The sequence below is a fragment of the Pleuronectes platessa genome, chromosome 1 (assembly GCF_947347685.1).
Source record: "Pleuronectes platessa chromosome 1, fPlePla1.1, whole genome shotgun sequence".
NCBI classification, from domain to species: Eukaryota; Metazoa; Chordata; class Actinopteri; order Pleuronectiformes; family Pleuronectidae; genus Pleuronectes; species Pleuronectes platessa.
The window spans coordinates 18,871,482-18,892,620 of record NC_070626.1 but is presented as its reverse complement, the minus strand read 5'-3'; the positions used below and the strand labels follow the sequence as shown (position 1 = coordinate 18,892,620).

Below are 21,139 nucleotides of genomic sequence, written 5' to 3'. Positions count from 1 at the left end.
CCTTATAGCCAGTCAAAGGGCAAACCGCTGCCCCACCTCCTGAAGGTGCACCTGGCATCTGCGAGTCCACTCCAATTACATCTCCCCAATTACAGGTTATGAACCAATTAGTCACCCTCTCGTTTTACACTGCTCCTATCGTTCTCCAACCTCATGGCTCAGATATGGGGCATCTGGGGCAGAGGGTCCTCTCATTGACAACCGGCAGGAGCTGGCTGATCTGGGCCATTGGCTGGTCAGTGTAGCTCAAGAGGGATTATATGTTGATGTTCTTTTTTCCTTCATCTATTTTAATTTTTTTGTAAGAGATAGTGGTTGACATGCAAATACCTCACCCAAGAACAGCTGTCGGGAGGCAGCTGCCCAGCAAACTCCTGCATACATCGTAAGAAACAGGCACTGGGGATAATTTGCGCTGTCAACTTGTAATTTGTAGTGGCACCCAACTTGAACTTTCAGGGTGAGCCAGTTGCCCCTGCTCTAATTCTCACCTCCTTGCTAACATGTTTTTTTCTGTGTGTATGAGCAAGGAGGTGAGCACAAATGTGGAAAAGCAAGTTTGCTCATGCACGCATGATTGGCTGGGTGTTTTTTTTTTGTTGTCAGTGTTTTTATGCTTGGTTTCTGTCTGTGGTATGTGTGTGTATGTGTGTTTATGTGTGTGTGTGTGCTTTGCAGCGTATATGCCTTATGGCTTGATTCCCAGAACAAGTTGGCATGTGTAAAGACTCTTAACTATGCCCGGTCCACTGGCATAGCAGCCTGAGTGGAAACTCGCTGCGTAACAATTCATTCATATTATGGTACTCTGTGTGGCTTCTTAGTCTCCCATGCTTCCATATGACCTGATATATGGGTGCATGTGCAGTGTGTGGCAGATCCTGAGCTTAGTGATTTGTGTACAATATTTTTCTTATTTATGGGGAATTGGATGTGCCGTCTCCGGGCCCAGGGTTAAGATTCACACCACTTTGGCTGCGATCTCCCAGCTTTCCGTTTCCTTTCGTATTCCGATAACCCTCTTCCCAGAGCTGTTCTTGTTTATCTTGTATGCTGACATGCTCTCTCAATGTCAAAACAATGACATCATTAATTAAATGTGTATTAAATGCGCACTTTACTACATCTGCCTCTGAAGTAAATTGTAGTAGTGTTCTTTCCAGTGTGTGTATGCATGTGCACGTGGTTGCACAAAGAAAATGTAGACGATGTTATCCATTTCTAAAGTGAGCCCTCAACTCTCACAACCATCAGATGTCATCTTTTTCCTACGTTTAAAATCAGGTCATCTGTTACGTTCTGTCCTGAATTCACATTCATTAGTTGCTGCATTCCGTATGCCCTTGACACACGCTCCCTCTGACAGCCTGAATCAATGAACGTTATGTGTCATAGAGGTAATGCTTTGGTCCTCATCACATGCTTGCTTTATCCCTGTGAGAGGCCTCTGTCATTGGTTTGAGCCCCTGATCCTGAAGCTAATTATCCAGCAATGTAAATTACAGTCGGGTTGAGCTAAACCTCGGCTGCTTGCACTGTCCGCTTGTCTCCTTTTCCTTCTTGTAATCAACGCTCCCCTTCACCTCAGCTCTCCACTGCGGCTCCAGGCTAAGACGAGCAAGGTTTCATGCCACATCTGTGAAAGATAATCCTTTATCCTCACCCCTTCGCTCCCCTGCTACCTTCTTTCTCCCTCTCGTGCTGTGTCTTCCCTCCTTTCTGTCTTGTGCATCTGTCGGCGGACTCATTCCCACCCATTCCATGTGAGCCTATATTTAATATTCAAGTATAAAGTGGTCAGATAGACTGGTGGAGCGGTGGAAATCCGGAGCTTTAACTCGTTTAATATGCTGACACGTGCATGCATCAAAGATTTGCGCCTGTCCTCTCTGGAATGTGTTGGTTCCCTTGCAGTGTTTGACCTTCAGACCCCAGGCTCCCATGACAGAGATTCCACTCACACATCCACACACACACACACACATATATAACATACAGTATGCTCTCCCAACACGCAGCCAGCTACTTTTATCTCCTTGCTCAGAAATAGAACCTGCACCACTTAAAAACAGCAGTAATATCAGCAAGCCCCTGCAGCTCATGGATAAGAAAGCCTGCAGATAAATGGAAGCAAGCTACAGCCATTCAAATCTCCACTGTTTTAAGGCTGATGATCCCTGTAAAAGGGAATCCTACGATGAATTGGTTCAGAGTGGGTGCTCCAGCGTTTCCTCTACCTAGCCTCGGTGGTGCTACGCTGTGCTCAGCAGGCTACCCAGCTGGGGCCCAGATGTGGCAGCCATGTCATGCGGAGCTGGGAGGCAGAAGATAAGAGGCCGATCATAGGCGTGCTCCTTGGTCTCGGGTCTGTTCCACAGCGGTTCAACTAGATGTTGCGGTCGCTGCGATCTGAACTTTGACAGCCCATGTCATGCTTAATGCCTCACTTCCCAAATACAGCTCAGTAGGGCTGATTTATATCTACCAGGTGCTACAGTGTGCAAGCAGCTCTTGGATGAGAGGAGGCATGTGGCCATTTCATTAAGGCAGATGAACAAGGGCTGCAGTGTGTGTGTGTGTGTGTGAGACGATGAGGGGCAGGAGGCTGGTCTTTTTCAAATATAACTCCACAGCACTGGAGCTGTCACAACACTCAGGCCAGGCCAGGAGAGGAGAGGAAGAGGAGGAACTTATTAACACGCTCCACATATCTTAAAATATCACACCAGTTTTTGCTTCTCCATTGCTCCCATTTGTCTGTTTCCACCGTTTTATTCCTCTTATCCATAGCGATGGGATTTTTGAAAGCGCTTCCAACCCGAGGGCCTCTGCCAGTCCAGATCAAATTGCCTGGACACTTGTAGACACCACCGTGTAAAGTTTTGGTGCAAGAACCGAGCTGCCAACGGCTTTAATGGCCATATACTGTACTGTATGTGTTAGTTTTCCTTCAGGTGCTGTGCAGTAAAGATGCTTCTCACAGACGGCCATGCCTCCAACTTCCAACTGTAGCGCTCGATAGGAGTCGGCCTTGTCTTCACTAACTACTAGTGTTTTGAGCAGATATTTTCCCCTTGCTTTAAAAAAAAAACTCTCCGTCCACACAACCTTTGTCTTACAAAATATTTCCGTCCAGACAAGAACACGAAAACACTCCAACAAGCATGGGAGTAGGTCTCCATCAACGATTCGTCAAATACCAGAGAAGAACACTGTGTATTATTGGGCAAGGCAGATGCGTGTCAATACTGGTAATCTGGTGTAGTAATGCAGAATTCAGCTGCAAACTGGTACTTAACCCTGCCATGCTAACTAAATGCAGATTAACTGGTTATAGGGTTATAGTTTCTTGTTGTCTTTGCGTCTGGCACATGCATGTACACATACACCGAAACTGGAATTTTTGTAATCCTCACTTTGGAAGGCGTTTGTGAGGCGGCAGGTTTCCCTCATGTTAGACAGGGTTCTTTGCAGCTCGGAATAAAACTCACATTCAGTGCATACTAACACAATTACCACTGCAGGAGGATCTGTTGTCTTTCAGACACATTTTACCTCTTTATTTGCTGCCAAGCTGCAGCTTCATCTTCACACAGGGGTCTCTGAACACTGTGGTCGGCTCTGTCAGTGCTCAGTGTAGCTACAGAAATGCTATTTGATGTTCATTCGCACACTTCAGAGTCAAGTGCTGAAGTGTCTTTCAGCGTTGCCCTCCAGGCCACCTTGTTATACACTTAACAAGTTGTTTTCTTTTTGTTTTTCTTCCCGTTTCGTCTGTTGACAGTCCCTCATCACTGCTCCACCCAGAAGGAATGCACATCACCTTCCAACGTTCGCCTGGGAATCTGTCCTTGTAAACTGTAGGGCAAGCTCCGCTCCCCTTTTAAGATGACAGTTGCATCGAGGTCTGATTTATTAGTGCTCTGTTTATAAACTGCTAGTGTAAAGACTAGGCATTCAATTGGCATGTAAACGACTGCCTGGCGGGCTTGTCCTCCTGAAGACACATTCATGTTTCTCTTTTTGTCACAATGAAATACTCTTAAGATGTCGCAGCAGCACGCAGTGGAATCTAAAATAAATTTTGGCGAGTGCGTTTTTCCCTCCTCGGAGATGAGAGTTATCCGTTTGTGATAAATGTAATTCCACATGTCAAATTCCATTCTGTTTATTTCCAACAAATAATCCTGGTTAGCCGCAAAGCACAGTTCAGAAGTGGCACATGCTGTGACTAAGCATGACTGCTAACTGGAGATGTCACAAGCATAGCCATGAATCAGAAGTCAGTGATGTCGATTAAGTTTGGGAGGATTTTAATATTCATAGCAGGCTCGCTATCCCACTCCTTTGTCGTTCTAACATATGAAACAGTTTTTGTTTTTAGAGTTTGGGAAAAAAAATTCTGTCTCTTTGCTTTGTTGTATTCCCTGTCTGTGTGTGTGTGTGTCTGTGTGTGTGTGTGTGTATGTGTTTGTGTGTGTGTGTGTGTTTGTTTTTGTTATGTTTTTGACATCCAGTGTCCCAACATCTCGTGCTCACTTCCTCTTTTAAAACACAGGGCTACATTATTTTAATTTTATTAACTCCCATAATTCAGCAGGGGAAGGGGGCAATAGAAAACACTTTTCCCTCGAGGTTCATTGTTTAAAACGGGTGCAGTTCTTTCCCAGGATAAGAGCTTCAGCTAAGCAGAGAGGAATTTGGGCCAGGCCTCATAAAAAAGAGAGTATTTGTGTACCAGAAAGATTTTCGCTTTTCCTTTCTAAATCTTTGTCATTAATGACTTTAGCAAATGTGAAGTGGGGAGTGAATGGTTTGGCTGTGCGAGGTCTTCAAAGGAACCCTCTAATTATTTATCCAGGATATCCTACTCTAGAATTAGAGGCCAGGTCACTGTTGGCTTTCGTGCCTTTTTTTCTGCAAAGAAATAATTTCCACAGAATGGTTGCACTGGGACACCCTCTAATCCCTGTGTGTGTGTGTGCATGTGAGCATGTGCAAGTGTGCGTGTGTGCTCCCACATGTGGTGAGGCATATAACACGCACACAAGCATCCTGTGTATGGGACTGAATCATATTCCTCAGTTAGAGGTGCGTAAAAGAGATAGCAAGTTTCCATTCTCCACACATAACGCTGCGTGACTTTCCACATCTCTGCTCTCACCCTGGACAGCTTTCATCCACATTACTCAGGTTTCGTGCATTTGGCCTTCGCATGCCTTCAAAAAGGGATCCTATCACTTGCTCAGGTTTAGACACTTCACCAACACTGGGCCTAACCCTCAGGCTTGTGGCACGGCCTCGCCGTTTAACTGGTGATTCTCCGTGTGACTCGAGTCCTCCCCTCATACCACTGCACCTCAAATTATACTTCAGTTCTAATTTCTCCTTGTCTCTCTTAGTTGGTAGTTTCTCTCATTCATTTGAGAGTTTGCTGAAGGGCCATGTCCCTTTAAGAATCCTCTGCAGTGGATATCTGTTTAATTCCAGGTGCCACTGGACCCTGTGTTTTACCAAGTGCAAGACCTGGTCATTACCAAAGTCTTAGCCCCACGTGGAGCCCGGGTCCTCCGCTCCACTGTTTGCTGTCAGTCCTGCTGGACACCCCTTACACAACATCCCAGAGCCACCAAGTTGTTCTGAGGAGGGAGACACTTCCCCTTTTACCAGTCTCTCTGTCAGCAGGAGCTGGGTAGGTTGTTCAGTGTCAGCAGAGATGAGTGTGTTATGTGTATATGTGTGCGTTAGTATGCAGTTGGATTTGGGGGGGGGGGGGGGTCAAATCCCATGGTGGATGGACTGCTGATGGTCTCTCCAAAACATTTACATAAAGCCCATAATTGTGATAATAAACCTTTTTATCATTGGGCTCTCAATCAATAATGTGGCTTCTTAAGGTTTAATATTTCAATGGTATTGATCATTTTAACAACTGTGTTTGTGGTTGGCTTGCCTTGACTGCCACGCTGCGGGAACGTGTGTGTGTGTGTGTTTGTGTGTGTGTGTCTGTGTATGTGTGTGTTTGTGTGGCACCATGTGATCTATCCTTTTAGGCAATAGTTATCTAGACGGCCGCAATTGAGTTTCCCACGACCCAAAAGTAGTGTGATCCCATATTTGCCTTTCTTCTCAGTCTTGTATTCTTCTGTACACACTCTCCTGTCCTTTACTTTTACAGCAACAACTTTCCGGAATAAGTTGCAGTCATCGCTTCTCTTAATCTACCACCCTCATCCTGTTACCATAGAAGAGAAATGAAATGGAGCGAGAGCAAACAGAAGCTCTGAAACCTCTGTAGTTAGCAGATTTTGCTTCCATCCTCTCTTGAGAGAATGTCTGCTTCCCGCAGATATAAATAGGGCCAGATTTGATAATTAGTAGAAATGAAGGTCCTGGGGCTCAAAGACTTTGATCAGCACATTTCCCCCCTTTGTCCCTGACCTTTCATTGGACACGTGTCTTTAGCGATCTCACTGTCTCCCCAGCTCCATATCTCAATCTCTCTCCATCTCTCTGTCTTCCCTCTTCTGTTTCCTGCCAATCTGCAGACGCAACAGAAACACACAGTTAAACCTGCCATGCATCTGCAAAGGTCTTTCTGGGATTTGCCAATGTTTTTGCATTTAGAAAAACTTCCCAAGGATCAAGATCAGAGTGTTGTTTTCTGGTTGATTAGTACCAGACAGACCCGTGTACAAAGTATCAAGTGTCCTCTCTGCCTTTCTGCATTCCACACTATGGGAAAGTCGGCGCTGCATGCGAAAGGATGTGATGTTCCACGTCAGACTGTTGAAAATCATTCAGCATCCATGTCTGCTCATCTAAAATCAAGCAGAAATGGGGGGATGTGTATCTTACTAATCTGATAAGTATTTGAAAGACACATCTCCCCTCCATCTCTCTCTTGCTCTTTCTCTCCCCCCCTCTCTCTCTCTGTCTCTGTCTGTCTAGCAATTTCACTGATGCCCTGCTGAGTGTATACCGTGTGTGAGCGTGCTCTGTGCACTTGGTTGCCTGGGGGCAAACGTTTGTTTGTGCCCGATAGCCCTGCTCTGATTATACATCAATACCTTAATTCCAAGGATAATTTATGCTCTTATAAATTACAAAGCTTTCTTAACAAACCACACGGGACAGAACGGGAAAATAATTCAGTGCGGTCTTTCAGTGTGTTTGTTAAATGGAGAATGATAGCTCGTGGCTGAAGTTTTGTTAGAGGGTTAGATTTTGTAATTGAAATCACGCTTTACAATTTTCACTGTGACTTTAAGGCAAATGTTTTGCTCTCTTTTATTGTCTCTAACACCAAGCATATTTAAATAGAATATTTTGTTGTCTGCTCCCACTTTATCTTGCACTGAGTTTTGAAAGAAAAGATACGAGCCTCCTCACATTTGAACTCGTAGCGATCCACACCGAAGCCCCCCACCCATGCTGCTTGCTAATTGGCAGGAGACTGGGAGCTTCCTGCTGTGTGTTCGCTGCTTCCCTCTGCTTTGCCACCCCACCAGGTCTTTCACCAACACTCCGCAGATCCCAGTAATTAACCCACAGCTAATTAACTACTTCTAATTACACCAGCATGCTGTTTCTATCACACCCTCCAAAACTGAGGAAACACTCCTGTGCCATGTGTAAATCCCTTCTGGATGGCTCTGGATGCTCTAGCTGAGCTCCGCTCGGATCATTTAATCAGACTGCCCTGTGTATAAGTAGCACGCAGTTCTGCTGCTCTGTGATTTCACTGCTGCTTTGTCTTAAATCACTTTTCCTCCGTTCTGTAACATAGAATGGATTAGCAGAATTTGATGGTGTTGCGTGAAGAGTAAAATCATTTTCAAGGTTCTATTTCGAGTTTATTAACAAAGGAGGCAATTGATACTACAAACAAATCAATTTAGCCTCTTCTGGCCAGCATTTCTTGTTCCAAATTGTTACTAAAATTGAGTGCTGTGAAACTAAAACAATCAGCACACTCCCTCTAGGGTATTTGAGTTCACTCATATTTTAATAAACCAGGATTATTTCAGCTGTGATATACAATGTTTGCTCCAAATCTAGTTTGATGCATGTGCTGCATGTTCACAACACCATCAGAAATAATCTTTGAACTGTCTTTGCTCTACTGCACCTAATACATGTAGGTTTACAGTGGCCGAAGGGACAAAAGCTGCATGACTCAGTTCTGCTATCACGGAGAAATGCACCCAGACATGCCAGCGACCGACCCTCTCTACTCACACACAGTCATGTAAACACACACAGCACTGCTCCTCCCTTCCTCAGACTCAACACAGCCCTGGCTATTTCTGTTCCACAGACTGATAGCTCCAACTGAAGATCATTGATTTTACGGGAAGCCCTGTTTACAGGCTGAGTGCCATCGACCTGAGGTGACTTTTTGCCTCCTGCAGTCAGAGCAATACTGAAGCATCCTTATGTCTGCATTAGCAGAATAGTGGACACAATGTTTACAGCGCACAATAAACAACAATGTCGAAGATGGTTAATCACCTGATGTACAGTGTTAGGGATCAGAGAGAACAAGAACTCTATGTTCCTGATATAATCATACTCTTTGGACAGTGAAACTTGATATGCATTTTTTTTACTCACGACTCTAAATTATTGTCACTGTTTATTATTTCATATATAAAGTAATTGTGGAAACTTAATGACAGCAAGCGCGATAATTTATACTTGCCTCCATCTCTTTATAGAAGAAATAAAATCTTAGTGTCACCAGTCTGCTGCTGTGGTTTGGGACCACACTTGCACACTCACGTGTAGAATAATACATGGACCTTAGTTTGATTATCAGACCTGTTTTAAAAGTTATAGGGTACAGTAAGGGCAGGAAGAGACACTTGTATTGCAGCTTTACAAATATAAACGCCCTCATTGTAAAAGCACTGCTTAAAAACAGAATTTGTTAAGCCAAGTCAGGCATTAAGTCGCAGAGTGCAATGCATGCAAGGCCTTTATTGGTGATTAATTGGAACAAACCTACGAGATAAACCTGGGCCTCACTCTGCCTGAGGACTACAATGGTTCCCCCATCAATGAGCATGTCCCCAGTGCAACATCAAAGGCCTTCCCCTGCTTTATCAATAAGAACCCTTCCTTCCCACATCTTCCTGTAACTTGCTTAGCGTTCACACCATTGATTTTCCAATAAGCGCCCCTTACCCTGCGGTGGCTGGCCAGGCTCAGTGATGGCTCAGAGACCAGACACAGACAGGCAACATCACAGAGGAACAATTGAAAACCAGATCTGGTTTATTGTGAGGGGTCCTCTAGGCGTATTAAGAAGCGATGTCTTTCCTATTTAAAAAGGTGTACCCTCCCTGCTGACATGCATGTGGATAAGAGTAAGGGTCTGTTCTGCATGATGCTCATAACCAAGCAGTATTCACACTTAGGGCTGAGTCGGAGATAAATCCCTCAGGAAACCCATGGAGAGAAGGGTCCTCTGGAGGCAAGGCCAGGCCTTCAGGCAGGTGATCAGGCATGCTTATAATCAGATGGTTCCTTAGCCTTTAATTCCTCCCTCAGTTGGCTGGTAAATCCCACCTAATAAAAGGACCCATAACTTAAAACGTATCTCATTTTCCATCCCTACCAAAAGACATCCAGACCCACTCTCTGACAATGTTTATTAGAACTGAGGCCTTTTCACAAGACTCAACCTTATCTGCATTGTTAGGGTGGTGTTGGTGGTGGTGGGGTGGAGGGTGAGTTTGACTTTTCGTCAGTGGAGAGAGAAAGAAGGAGCAGGGAGACACTGGCATGAAGCCCTTTGAAGGCAGGTGGCAGCAGGAGTGTGAGTCGGGATCTGTGCATCGGCATGCTCTCCCTCAGATCAGCTCAGGAATCCAGCCTTTTCTTCTCTCTGATTATCTCTTATTGTCAACTAAAGCCTGTTTTGGCTGCATGCAGCCTGCTTATTGTCAACTCAGTGAGCCCACATTGAGAGTTGTGATACGGCACAAGGGCAGAGGCCATGGCAGGATACTTTTGTTTTGTGCACTAAACATCAGTGCCAGTATGCAGGAGAAAATAAACTTTTGAGATGTTACAGTATATTAGCCCACATGATACCACTCAGCAGTAGTTACCTTTACTGGGCTGGTCCATCATTTTGATTTGTGGTTATCAACACAGTCAGCACACTGAGACACCGGCCTCCTCCACTTCCCCTCTCCTTTGACCGCGTCTCTTTGTCTGTCTCCTGGACTTGTTTAGTGCCTCCCAGAGATTAAAGCTTTTCCTGCTTTAAACAGGTGTCACTGAGCCAGGCAGACCTCCTAGAGACAAACAGCGCTATATCAGTGGGCCCATCTGCGACTTGCCGACTCCAGACAATCCCATTGCTCATCAGTAACCACTGCAGGTTATTGAATTACACCATCTTGATTTTAAAGGGCAATCCTGTTTTCTGTAAGCAGTGTACAAACCAAGCTGGCTCAGAGCTTTAGCGCTGACCAAGAGTCATTGTGCTTTCCTGTCTGCTGCTAATTGCTTCAGGTACCTTACAGCAGTAATGGGAAAGGATGGGTAGATACCCCCAGCACAGTGGCCTACATTGTATCCACTCTGTTCAGACTCATCGAGGCAAAGATGAGAGAACTTTAGAGGTCAACTAGTTCTTTAGATTTACTGGCAATCTTAACTACTAGTTGCACATGTGGGCCCAGGCCTGGTGCAGACAGGCAGTGGAATCTGGAGGAGGAACTAATGTACGGGTGAAACAATCCGTGTTCAGACAGGAAACCTGGACAATTTTTTATAACAGGGCGTCCTTTTAGACAAAACCCATTATCTGCTTTTTTTTCCATTTCACTTTGTTCCGTTTATTCATGTACTTTTAGTCTGAAAAGTCAGTGTCTGTTTGACATGTGGCACATTTTTTCTCTTGCATTAGTCTCGCTGCCATCAGTCCATTTGTGTGAAATGGCTGTTGAGCTCATAGGCTCTTATTAATGGAACAGATAATAAATACAGACCAGTAGGGCTTGTATCCCCTCACTCAATATGGCAGCCATCTCTAAATCATGTCTGGCAGTATAAAGCAATCTTGTTAATAAGCCAGCCAGTCTAATATCTTTCATTTTGTATGCAAAGCAACACAAGGGTCACTGGGGTTCGCTTCTGTGGTGTGTAAACAAAACATCCGATAGACCATACATAGAAAATGTTTCGTCCCCAGTATTTGTGACACACTTTGCTGTTATAATTAACATTTTCTCAAATAAACAAAGTGCTTTTATCTTTATAGGGCTTTTAGTTTTTCATTCTGACGTCCAAATACAAAAGCACATCTTTAAATATAGGAGTATTTATATTTTTTTGTTCAAATGTATATAGGTTGGAGAGGTCTAAGGTATGTTGCGTGGGAGGTGAGCTTCATCAGACATTCATGAAGAGGCAGACAGACATTATCAATCTCTCCTCTCTCTCGGTGGTTATTATGTTAGGGCGTGGGGGAAGACTCCATTCTGATCACAGCTGAAATTTGCATCCCTAAGTAAATAAGTAAATAAATCAAGTGCAAGCAGTGAATGCGCTAATCAACCGGGACATGGCAGTCAGCTTGGTGCCGGGAAACTTTGCTCATGTAATATTCAGTGATGGTGGGTTAAAGGGCAGCCCAGAGTTATTGGTTTCAGCCCGATTGCCCCCTTTAATCAATGTTGGCTGCATCCCTTTAATAAAATTATTAGCTCAGCAGTATCTCGCGCTATCATTTTATCTGTTCTGCACTCTAAATTGCAGCCTGTGTTGGGCCTCTCAGATGCTCGGGGCATGGCTAGCTCCCGAAAGCTCAGCTCCCATTTATTATTTCAGAGGCGGAGGATGGCTGGAGTGTTTGAAACCAGTCTGAGCGTAGAGGTTATTGGATGCAAGATCTAAACACAGCTGCAGTGAAGTCCCAACCCAGCTTATATATTTTGAGCTCATAGAAAATACTGCCTTTTATTGCTGTTGTTAGATTTCATACACAGCGCTTTCAATAATGCACATGAATCATATTCCTCTTATATGTACACAGCTTGAAGATGGTAATAATACTGTTAAGAATAGCTTTCCCCCTTTTCCTTCCAGTTATGTAAATGTACAATGTGCTGATGGGTGGCTTCTCAGTGTCTAATTATCTCACAGGGAATCTATTTGATCCATTAAGTTAGCCTGTTTCTCCTTTTTTCTGACTGCAAGTTAATTAAAAACGGATGTAGGATTTGCAGAATATAAGATTAGGGGTGTTGTTTGGAAGGTGAAGATAAAAGATGGTACCTTTCTGATATGGCAGGAAGATGAATCATGGATGGCTTATTAGTGCTTGTCTCAGGTATTGTGTTTAAGTATCTGATCTAGTGTAATGAGCATGGTGTCATTTTTCCAATTATATCTCAGACTTTAGCTTCTTACCCAATACACCATCCATTTGATTTTCTTCTTTTAAGCTTCCGGTACATACCGTCCTTTTTCATATTTCGTGTATCTGATCTTTTCTTAATAGGCATATTAACACTTGAAAACACATGTCATTGGGGATGAAAAGTCCACTTCGGTGACTTCAGACCCTGTGTGTTTCAAACATTAGCCGGGTTAATGATGAGTTGTGTGTTCTAGTGTACAGCATATGCGTATAAGGTTACATCAAACATCCCAAATACTACAACACACTCTTATGTATCTCAATTTGTGTCTTTGCAGGCCTGGATGCGATGAACGCCTCATGTAGGCATCAGCATGGACAGCTGTGAGTCTCCTGTGGTTTCTGGGACAGATGATGGGCTCAGCTCCTCCCAGCAGCAGCAACCACCACAGCCCTGGAACGATCACTCTAGCTCACAGGTCCCTTGCACCAACCAGGCTCCTTCTCTGGATCCTCTGTCTCTCTCTGCTCCCTACCCTTCTCAACCCCAAAACCCCAGTGCAACTCATGACGGGATAAGAGAAGAACAGTCCCAGCATCAGCAGCTAAAACAGACATCACCCCAGACCCGCAGTGATAGCTCTGCTACGGGCCAGCTGCATCCCAGAGGAGAGGGTCTTGAGGAAGAAGAGCAAGAGGGAGTCAGTTGTGGAGAAGAGGAAGAATCTGACGACTTAGATGAAATGGAGATTGACAGCTGTTTCCCAAGTCTTCAGCCCTTTCCCGGGGTGCCAATGGCTTCAGGGGGAGGAGGTATGCCCACTCTTTTGAGACATCCGCCCACACAACAGCAGGGAGCACCTGAGAGTGGGAGTGAGGAAGGAGAGGAGGAAGATGAAGAGGAGAGCAGTGATGTGGAGAACCTGGCTGGAGAAATAGTCTACCAGCCAGATGGCTCAGCCTACATCGTAGAGAGCCTCAGTCAGTTGATCCAAAGTGGTGGGGGCATGGTACCCGGCCTGCTTCCCACAAACTCTATTACCAGTGGGGGAAAACCGGGCGAACCTGCTGGGTCTTCATCGTCGGTCTACCCTCAGATCATCAACACGTTCCACATAGCCTCGTCCTTCGGGAAGTGGTTTGGCACTTCAGACCAAGGTTTCCCCAATACCTCAACCATGGCAGGTCTCAGTCCTGTCCTGCACAGTTTCCGTGTCTTCGATGTGCGGCACAAAAGCAACAAGGATTACCTAAACAGCGATGGGTCTGCCAAGAAGTCCTCTGTATCCAAAGATGTTCCCAACAACGTGGATTTCTCCAAATTTGATGGGTTAGCCCTATATGGCAAGGGTAAGCCCATTCTTATGTGTTTTCTCTGCAAGCTGTCCTTTGGCTATTCGCGTTCCTTTGCCACTCATGCCGTCCATGATCACCGCATGACACTGTGTGAGGACGAGCGGCGGCTGCTGGGGGACAAGCAAGTATCTGCCATCATCCAGGGCATTGGGAAGGACAAAGAGCCCCTCATTAGTTTTCTGGAACCAAAAAATAAGAGCACTCCTCTGCCATCTACCCCGGCCCCCATTAACTCTAGCCAGAGCTTCTTTGGCACATTTAGTGGTGTCCATCTGGAGCCTGGTAGCAGCAGTGGGGGTGGCGAGAACCTTATGAACAAAGACTCTGACTCTGGCCTCCAGCAAACCCAACTGAGCTCAGTCCATTCTCTTGGAGGACTGAGCATTCCCAAAGCATCCACTCTTACCTCATCCCCAGGCTCTGCCAAAGACTCCAGTGCCCTGCCCAAACAGGGAGGGAGAACTGAGGAGGCTGTTGGGAAAGAGTTGGCATGCATGGGAGAGGATGGGGACACTGAGCGACATGAAAGCAAGGGACTCCTATCCAGCCAGATGGGGGGGTCAGAAGAAGAAGAGGAACTGTTGTTAGGTGAGGAGGAAGATGAGGCGGAGGCAGAAAGCACTGCAGTGGCCAGTGGTGGTAACAGTAGCAGTGGCGGGGGTGAAGCGGGGGAACCAGCTGTCTCAAACCAAAGCATTTCCAAATCTCCTTTATTAATGCCTAGTAGCGCTCTCCAGCCTTCTGCCTGCACCTCTGCAGTCAGTTCCATGCTCAACAGCAAAGCCCCTGCTTCCACTTGCTCCTCTGTCAAGGAAGAGGGTTCATCTGCAGATGGTGGGGGGAGGACCTCCGAGCTCCCTCTGAGCTTTAACTGCCAGGGGCTCACTGTTCCCATGGCAATGGCGGCATCTGCCGTCAGAAGGAGCGAGGATGATACCGCTGGTACTTCCTCCTCACCTCTGTCCTCAAATGCTGCTGCTGACGAAAGTGCCAATCGAGATAGTGCCACAGCTCCAGAACCAAATGATTTCCCAGCAGAAGGAGAGGAGGAAAATGGAGCCCTTCTGCACCATCACCACATGCACCACCTTCATCATCACCTACACCCTTCATCTCATGGCCACTCACACCCCCTCCCAGGGGGCTCCTGTGACATAACAGGAATGGGCGAGTGTTCACAGAACCATGGGCTTGGTGGCACCATAGGAAGTGGAGTAGAATGCCCTAAATGTGATACTGTTCTGGGTTCCTCACGTTCCTTGGGTGGCCACATGACCATGATGCATTCACGCAACTCGTGCAAGACACTGAAGTGTCCCAAATGCAACTGGCATTACAAGTACCAGCAGACGTTGGAGGCCCACATGAAAGAGAAGCACCCAGACTCTGGAGGCTCTTGTTCTTACTGCAGTAGTGGCCAGAGCCACCCTCGTCTTGCTCGTGGAGAAAGCTATACCTGTGGATACAAGCCCTTCCGGTGTGAGGTGTGTGATCAAAAACGTTTTTATTTAAGTACTACAATTTAGGTTTTTGGGTTATTGATTTGTAAGTAATTTAGACGTATTTTAATGTAAAGTGATACTTGAAAGTAATGTCTGAATAATTGTATTGCAGTTCAAGAAAATTGTTTAATCTTTTCTAGGTTTGCAACTACTCCACCACCACAAAGGGCAACTTAAGCATCCACATGCAGTCGGACAAGCACCTGAACAACATGCAGACACTGCAGAATGGAGGAACTATTGGCTCTGGGCAGGAGCAGGTGTTTGGACATACCCCGGGAGGAGTGGTAGCTGTCCCCTCAGTGACCCAGGCCAGTAGCCATCACCCTGCCCACCACCATCCTACACAGTCCTCCACTCATATGGCCGGACCGTGTGGGGCACCCTCTCCAACGAAGCCTAAGAGCAAACCTACTTGGCGGTGTGAGGTGTGTGACTATGAGACCAATGTGGCACGGAACCTGCGTATCCACATGACCAGTGAGAAGCACATGCACAACATGATGCTACTTCAGCAGAACGTGACTCAGATGCAGCACAGCCGACTTGGCTTGGGAGCCATGCCCTCACCCTCTGAGGCTGAGCTCTACCAGTATTACCTGACTCAGAACATGAGCCTACCACCAGGCCTCAAGATAGACCCAGCTGGAGCAGAGGCCCAGTTCCTGATGGGGAGCTTCCACCTGGATCCCAACATGGCTGCCCTGGCCCCGGCACTTGGTGAGCCCCATCTTTCCTCTCTTGCTTTCAGAAATGCCCCAATTTGCCTCCAAAACCACAAAATACAGTTCATAGCATTTTTCTATTAGCAGGAAGGAGCCCAAATAAAACAAAATTTTGAGTGAAAAAGTATTCATTTAATTTCAAATACATTTTTAAGCTCACCCAGCTCTTAAAATATGACTTTGCTAGCCTTACACCATCCCCTCCCCAAGCATTGTGTGTTTGGTATGCCAGGTAAAGTTTCAACCCCACGGTTAGTACTCCTTGTCTTAAACTGTCACCAGTTCAAAGACAAGAAAATAATTGATTGCTGTGACTAATTCTTTTTCCCCTGTCCTGCCATCTGGTTCATTTTCCTCCGAGGTGAGATGTAATAAGCATGTTACAAGAGAGGCAGTGATAACACAGTCTGGACCCATAAACTAAAGTGGTGTCATCCTCTGTCACACTTAAAGGAACTCTTAAAGTCATCATACACAAACACTCTGACACCGATATTAACTCGACAGTATGGTACACGTGGCTCAGTAAATCTCCTGAGGGAATCTGCCATTGCAAGGAGATCTCAGGTTAAGGAGTAATAGGTCTCCTTTCATGCCTCCACAGTGGATTTTTTACTTTTGAGTGTATTGCCAAAGAGAAAGATAACAAACGTTGACCTCTCACAATTTCAGCGTCCTTATAATCCTTGTTCCCGAGACTCAGCTAGTGGTGTCAAGGAAAGATATGAGATGGAGTGCCTCAGAGCAGGAGGATTTGACTTTTAGCCATTTTTGCTGGAACTTGTTTTCAGTTGTACTCAGTGAAACTGTAAAAAAATACAAGTCTGATAGCCATGGCAAGATATCTTTGATAAATATGGACATAGGTTAACATACCTACATGTTGTTTCAATATAAAATAAAACCTAAAAAAAAACTATGAGGAAACAGATGTAAAGCTGCAAATCTTTGTCTTGGTCTAATGGTCTATCGCTAGAATTTAGTGAGGAACTAGATCCAGGTCTGTGGTAAATCACTGAATCTGCGTAGTAATGGACCATGAGAGCCAGGTAGAAATGAGAGATGGTAAGGTGCAGGAAAGGACAGGACTGTGCTAGAAACTGTGTGTGTGTGTGTGTGTGTGTGTGCATCTGTGTGTTTGTAAGAGAGAGAGTGTAAGGAGCTATGACTGGAGAGCTTGGACTGTGAGTGATTTCAGAGGGCTTCTCAAAGGTCTCCCTCTCCTGGCTATAAAAACTCAGGTAATGGAGAAAAGTCCATGAGCAGGCTGCATACTGCAGCAATAAATAAAAAGGGGCTGCTGGAATTAATTTAGTGTAAAGCCAGGCAGGGTCACGCCTGCATGCTCAGTCTGGGCAGTGAAAGATTAAAGATCAGCAAGCAAAGGCAAAAACCCTGGCTGCTCTTACCTCATTTTTTCAGCGTTCATTTTTTAAGTCAACGTCCCCAGACTGTGTAGACATCAGTTCTGTGGTTGGTGTCACAGGATATGTGCTTGCTGTGTTTTTTCCTCCTTCCCCTGCATTTAAAGTCCGTACCAAGCAGAATTAATCTGTTAGGTGTCCATATTGATTTAGAGGCAATCGGGAGAGAAAGACACAGAAGAATCTAAGTGAAGAAGAGAAGTGGAATTTTTCAAATTATTATTTACTGAACGTTGGCAATGGTTTTGATTTACAGTAATGTGTGTTTGTGAAGTCCTTAGTTCTTCAGTAATGATCAAATAATTTGCTTTTTCTGTGGAGCTTGTGGCCCCTGAAGTTGATTTACAGACAGGCCATGAACCTGCACAATCCCTAACAGGCAACGTCTAAATTCAATCTCTGGAAGCATTAGATTTTGGGTCCCTATGGAAAGGTCCCAGGCTCCTAGCTCAAATCAAGAAAGCTAAATACATACATGCGTCCTTGATGCAATATTATACTCACAGAAAGGGTTTAACAGCTTTCCTTTATATTATAATGAGAGTGGCACAAAATGAACAAGTGGTCTTTGAAAACGTTACTATAATTTAGAGTGCAAACTCTGAATATGTCTAACATCATGATGAAATTATGTATGCAACTTCTTCACCTGTTTCCTCTTGCTTTCTCTCTATCTTTGTGATCCTGCACATTGTAGTTGGCGGGGAGCTGCCCATGGACGTGCGGCTGGGCGGTGGCCAGTTGGTGTCCGAAGAATTGATGACCCTGGGAGAGAGTCTATCACAAACCAGCGATCCCTCCCTCAAGCTCTTTCAGTGCGCCGTGTGCAACCGCTTCACAACCGACAACCTGGATGTGCTTGGCATGCATATGGGAGCTGAACGCAGCCTACCGGAGGAGGAATGGCGTGCGGTGGTGGGCGACTCTCACCAGTGCAAGTTGTGCCACTACACCACTCAGCTCAAGGCCAATTTCCAGCTGCACTGCAAGACAGACAAGCACGTGCAAAAGTACCAGCTCATAGCCCACATTAAAGAAGGGGGCAAAGGCAACGAGTGGCGTCTGAAGTGTGTGGCCATAGGCAACCCAGTGCACCTGAAATGCAACGCCTGTGACTACTACACCAACAGCCTGGAGAAGCTGAGGATGCACACCGTCAACACTCGCCATGAGGCCAGCCTCAAAGTCTACAAGGTGAGTGGTCCTCACGCTTCTTCATCACATCCACCACTCAATCTCATCTCCACATTGTATCAGAATTTTCACATTTGTACTGAATATATGCAGACCTGGGGAGAAAGAGCTGTCACATCGGCATTCATTGCTAAACTTAGACTTTTTTATGTTGCACAGTAACCAACCTACAAAATTTGCTAACGCTGCTTTATTGTCAAAACATTAGCGGTGTTATAATATGGCCTGGAGAAGTAGTATGGCTAAATATCTGGGATCATACATCTAATTTACGAGGTTTTGTGATCCCCCTGAACAGAGATTTATGCAAGAGGAAAAATGTGGACTTAATCCTCTCCCTGTTAACTTGATATTCCTTCCTAGAACACAGCAAATGCTCTAGTGCTGCCCACACCACCATACTCTCCCAAGGCATGAATGATAGCTTTCTTGTTTAACTCTTACCTCCCTCCAGTAGTCATATAGAAACGGGGCCACACGGCTGCCATGAGAGGAACATGGCAGCTGAAGCTGGTGTGGAGGCTTAGGGCTGAATCACTAGGAGACGAATGAAGAAGTGCGAGGAGACAGAGGTTTGGTGCTAATACTCCTCAGAGCGGGAAAGGCTGAATCGTTCTCGACAGCCGTATTGATTTTTGCTGGACTTGGAGCTTCACCTTCTCCTCTAATCATTCCATAATAGCCAATGGATGAACACTCTCAGAACAAATGGCCATAAATCTAACAGGCCTGATTCCATTTAGGTACCTATCCTGTGTGTCTGCGGCTTCGGCCACTCGGCGCTTAACCCAAGCTGGCATAGTTGCACACGGACACGAGCATACATACAACACACTCAACAAAACACATACAAACATGGACAACCCATACTCCACGTAATCCTACACTACATACCTGTTTCCTAGTAGATGTAACCTTTATTTATTAATCCACTCCATTAGAGTTTTTTAACTCTTAAAAACAGGATTTGAACAGTTAACATTTTTTGTATGGTAGTCTTTGTATATTATCGTGCAACTTCCTTTAAAAAGGAGTTATGAATAGGCATGTGCAAATTGCTTCACACATTTTTAATTATGTAAAAAAATTAAGGTGAAGTGGTGCCTCTCAAAAAGGGCTGTCCATTAAAAAAATCAGCCAGCATTATGAATGGTTTCTTAGATCCATTGGTACGACAGGCATGCTTCCTTTCCACAATGCATTTGCACTGAAATAACAGTAACAGAGAGAAATCAATTTTCAGTGCTTTGATAAACAAAACGGTGGGATGCAGGTCTCCTGGTGCTGGGGGACACGGGAGGTGTTCAGTCTTTGGTCTGCATGAGGACAACAAAAAGGGCCGCCCAACATTTGTATTTATTTATAGATTCATACAAATTCAAACGTGAAACATTACCCATGAGTGTGTAGAGTCAGTTGTGAAACAGAAAAAAAAAAAAAGCATGGCAATAAATCCTATTGTTTTCCCAGCACATGGTCATCCTCTCTTGGCCGTAGCTGCTGGACTTACTGGCCCAGATTCCAATGACATGTCAGTCTCACATTGGACCAAAATAGACTGGCACTGGAATGCCCTCTCTCTTCCTCACACCTTTGAAGGGATGGATTGTTTTCGTCTCAGAAGATATAGTTCAGTGTATATCACATTATCTGTGTGCTTTCCACTTTTCTGCGAGCCCTGGACCATCTCTTTTTTTCTGCCTAAGTTTCTAAGAAGGACGAGACATATGTCATACTGCTGCTCAGGCTGCAGGGGATTAAATATGTACAACACATCCAGGCATGATCATTTTTTATGACTTAAGCCTCTTAAGATGGCTCCATATTTCTTAAAACCAATTGATCTTCCGAGTACGAGCGTGTGCATTTGTCCAGAAATTACCTGCACTCTCAACCCAGGGACACTGCAGTCCACATAAGCCGTCCTGATCCCAGACTCTGCTCCATAATAGAGATGTTTGCGACTTGACAAGAATTATTACAATATTTTACGACTTACAAATGTGATTAGTGGACAACAAGTACATGGTTGTGAGGTCTCTTGGCAGCACTGGCTCCCCACTTGACAATGTCAATGTCTCCGTACTGTGCTGTATTTACTGTCCTGGTAGATATACTGACAGGCATAAACCCACAGTGGCCCACAAGCCTGTAAAGCCAACTCGGTATATTAGGCAAGGACCAAAAAAAGGAAAATCACCATTCATTTATTCCTCCCCAAAGAAATCTGATGCATATAGCACCATTTTTAACCTTTTTGGGGAGAAAATAAATCATCAAGTCAGCATAAACAGGCCGTAAGATGTGGGAGATGCTTGGGACACATCACCCAAATCAAACTGGTTTGAATTAAACAGGCCCTTTGTGAGCACAGCTCCATATAAATTGGAGCCTGTAATTACTGGAATTAAAAAGGAAGGTTTAAACTGAGGGCTAAGCTGGATGGGATAATTTGAGAGTCTGTGGTATGCGGCCCATATTAGAGCTTTCTAAAAATATCCCCCCCACCACCCCATGTATTGGAATGTTCCAAAAGACCACAGAAAGATCCAGTGAGCC

The 21,139-nt window shown here is 45.1% G+C and overlaps 1 protein-coding gene across 3 annotated transcripts in view; it reads left to right on the top strand.

Annotated features, from left to right (window-relative positions):
- The window catches only part of zfhx3b (zinc finger homeobox 3b), a 134,176-nt gene that overhangs the window by 33,533 nt on the left and 79,504 nt on the right, over positions 1-21,139 (top strand). For all 3 annotated transcript variants that reach the window (XM_053427309.1, XM_053427385.1, XM_053427462.1), the window contains exons 2-4: positions 12,718-15,219; positions 15,378-15,957; positions 18,084-18,580. In XM_053427309.1, coding sequence (XP_053283284.1) covers positions 12,754-15,219; positions 15,378-15,957; positions 18,084-18,580 — 3,543 coding nt within the window. In that variant the 5' untranslated portion in view covers positions 12,718-12,753. The remainder of the gene's footprint in view (positions 1-12,717; positions 15,220-15,377; positions 15,958-18,083; positions 18,581-21,139) is intronic.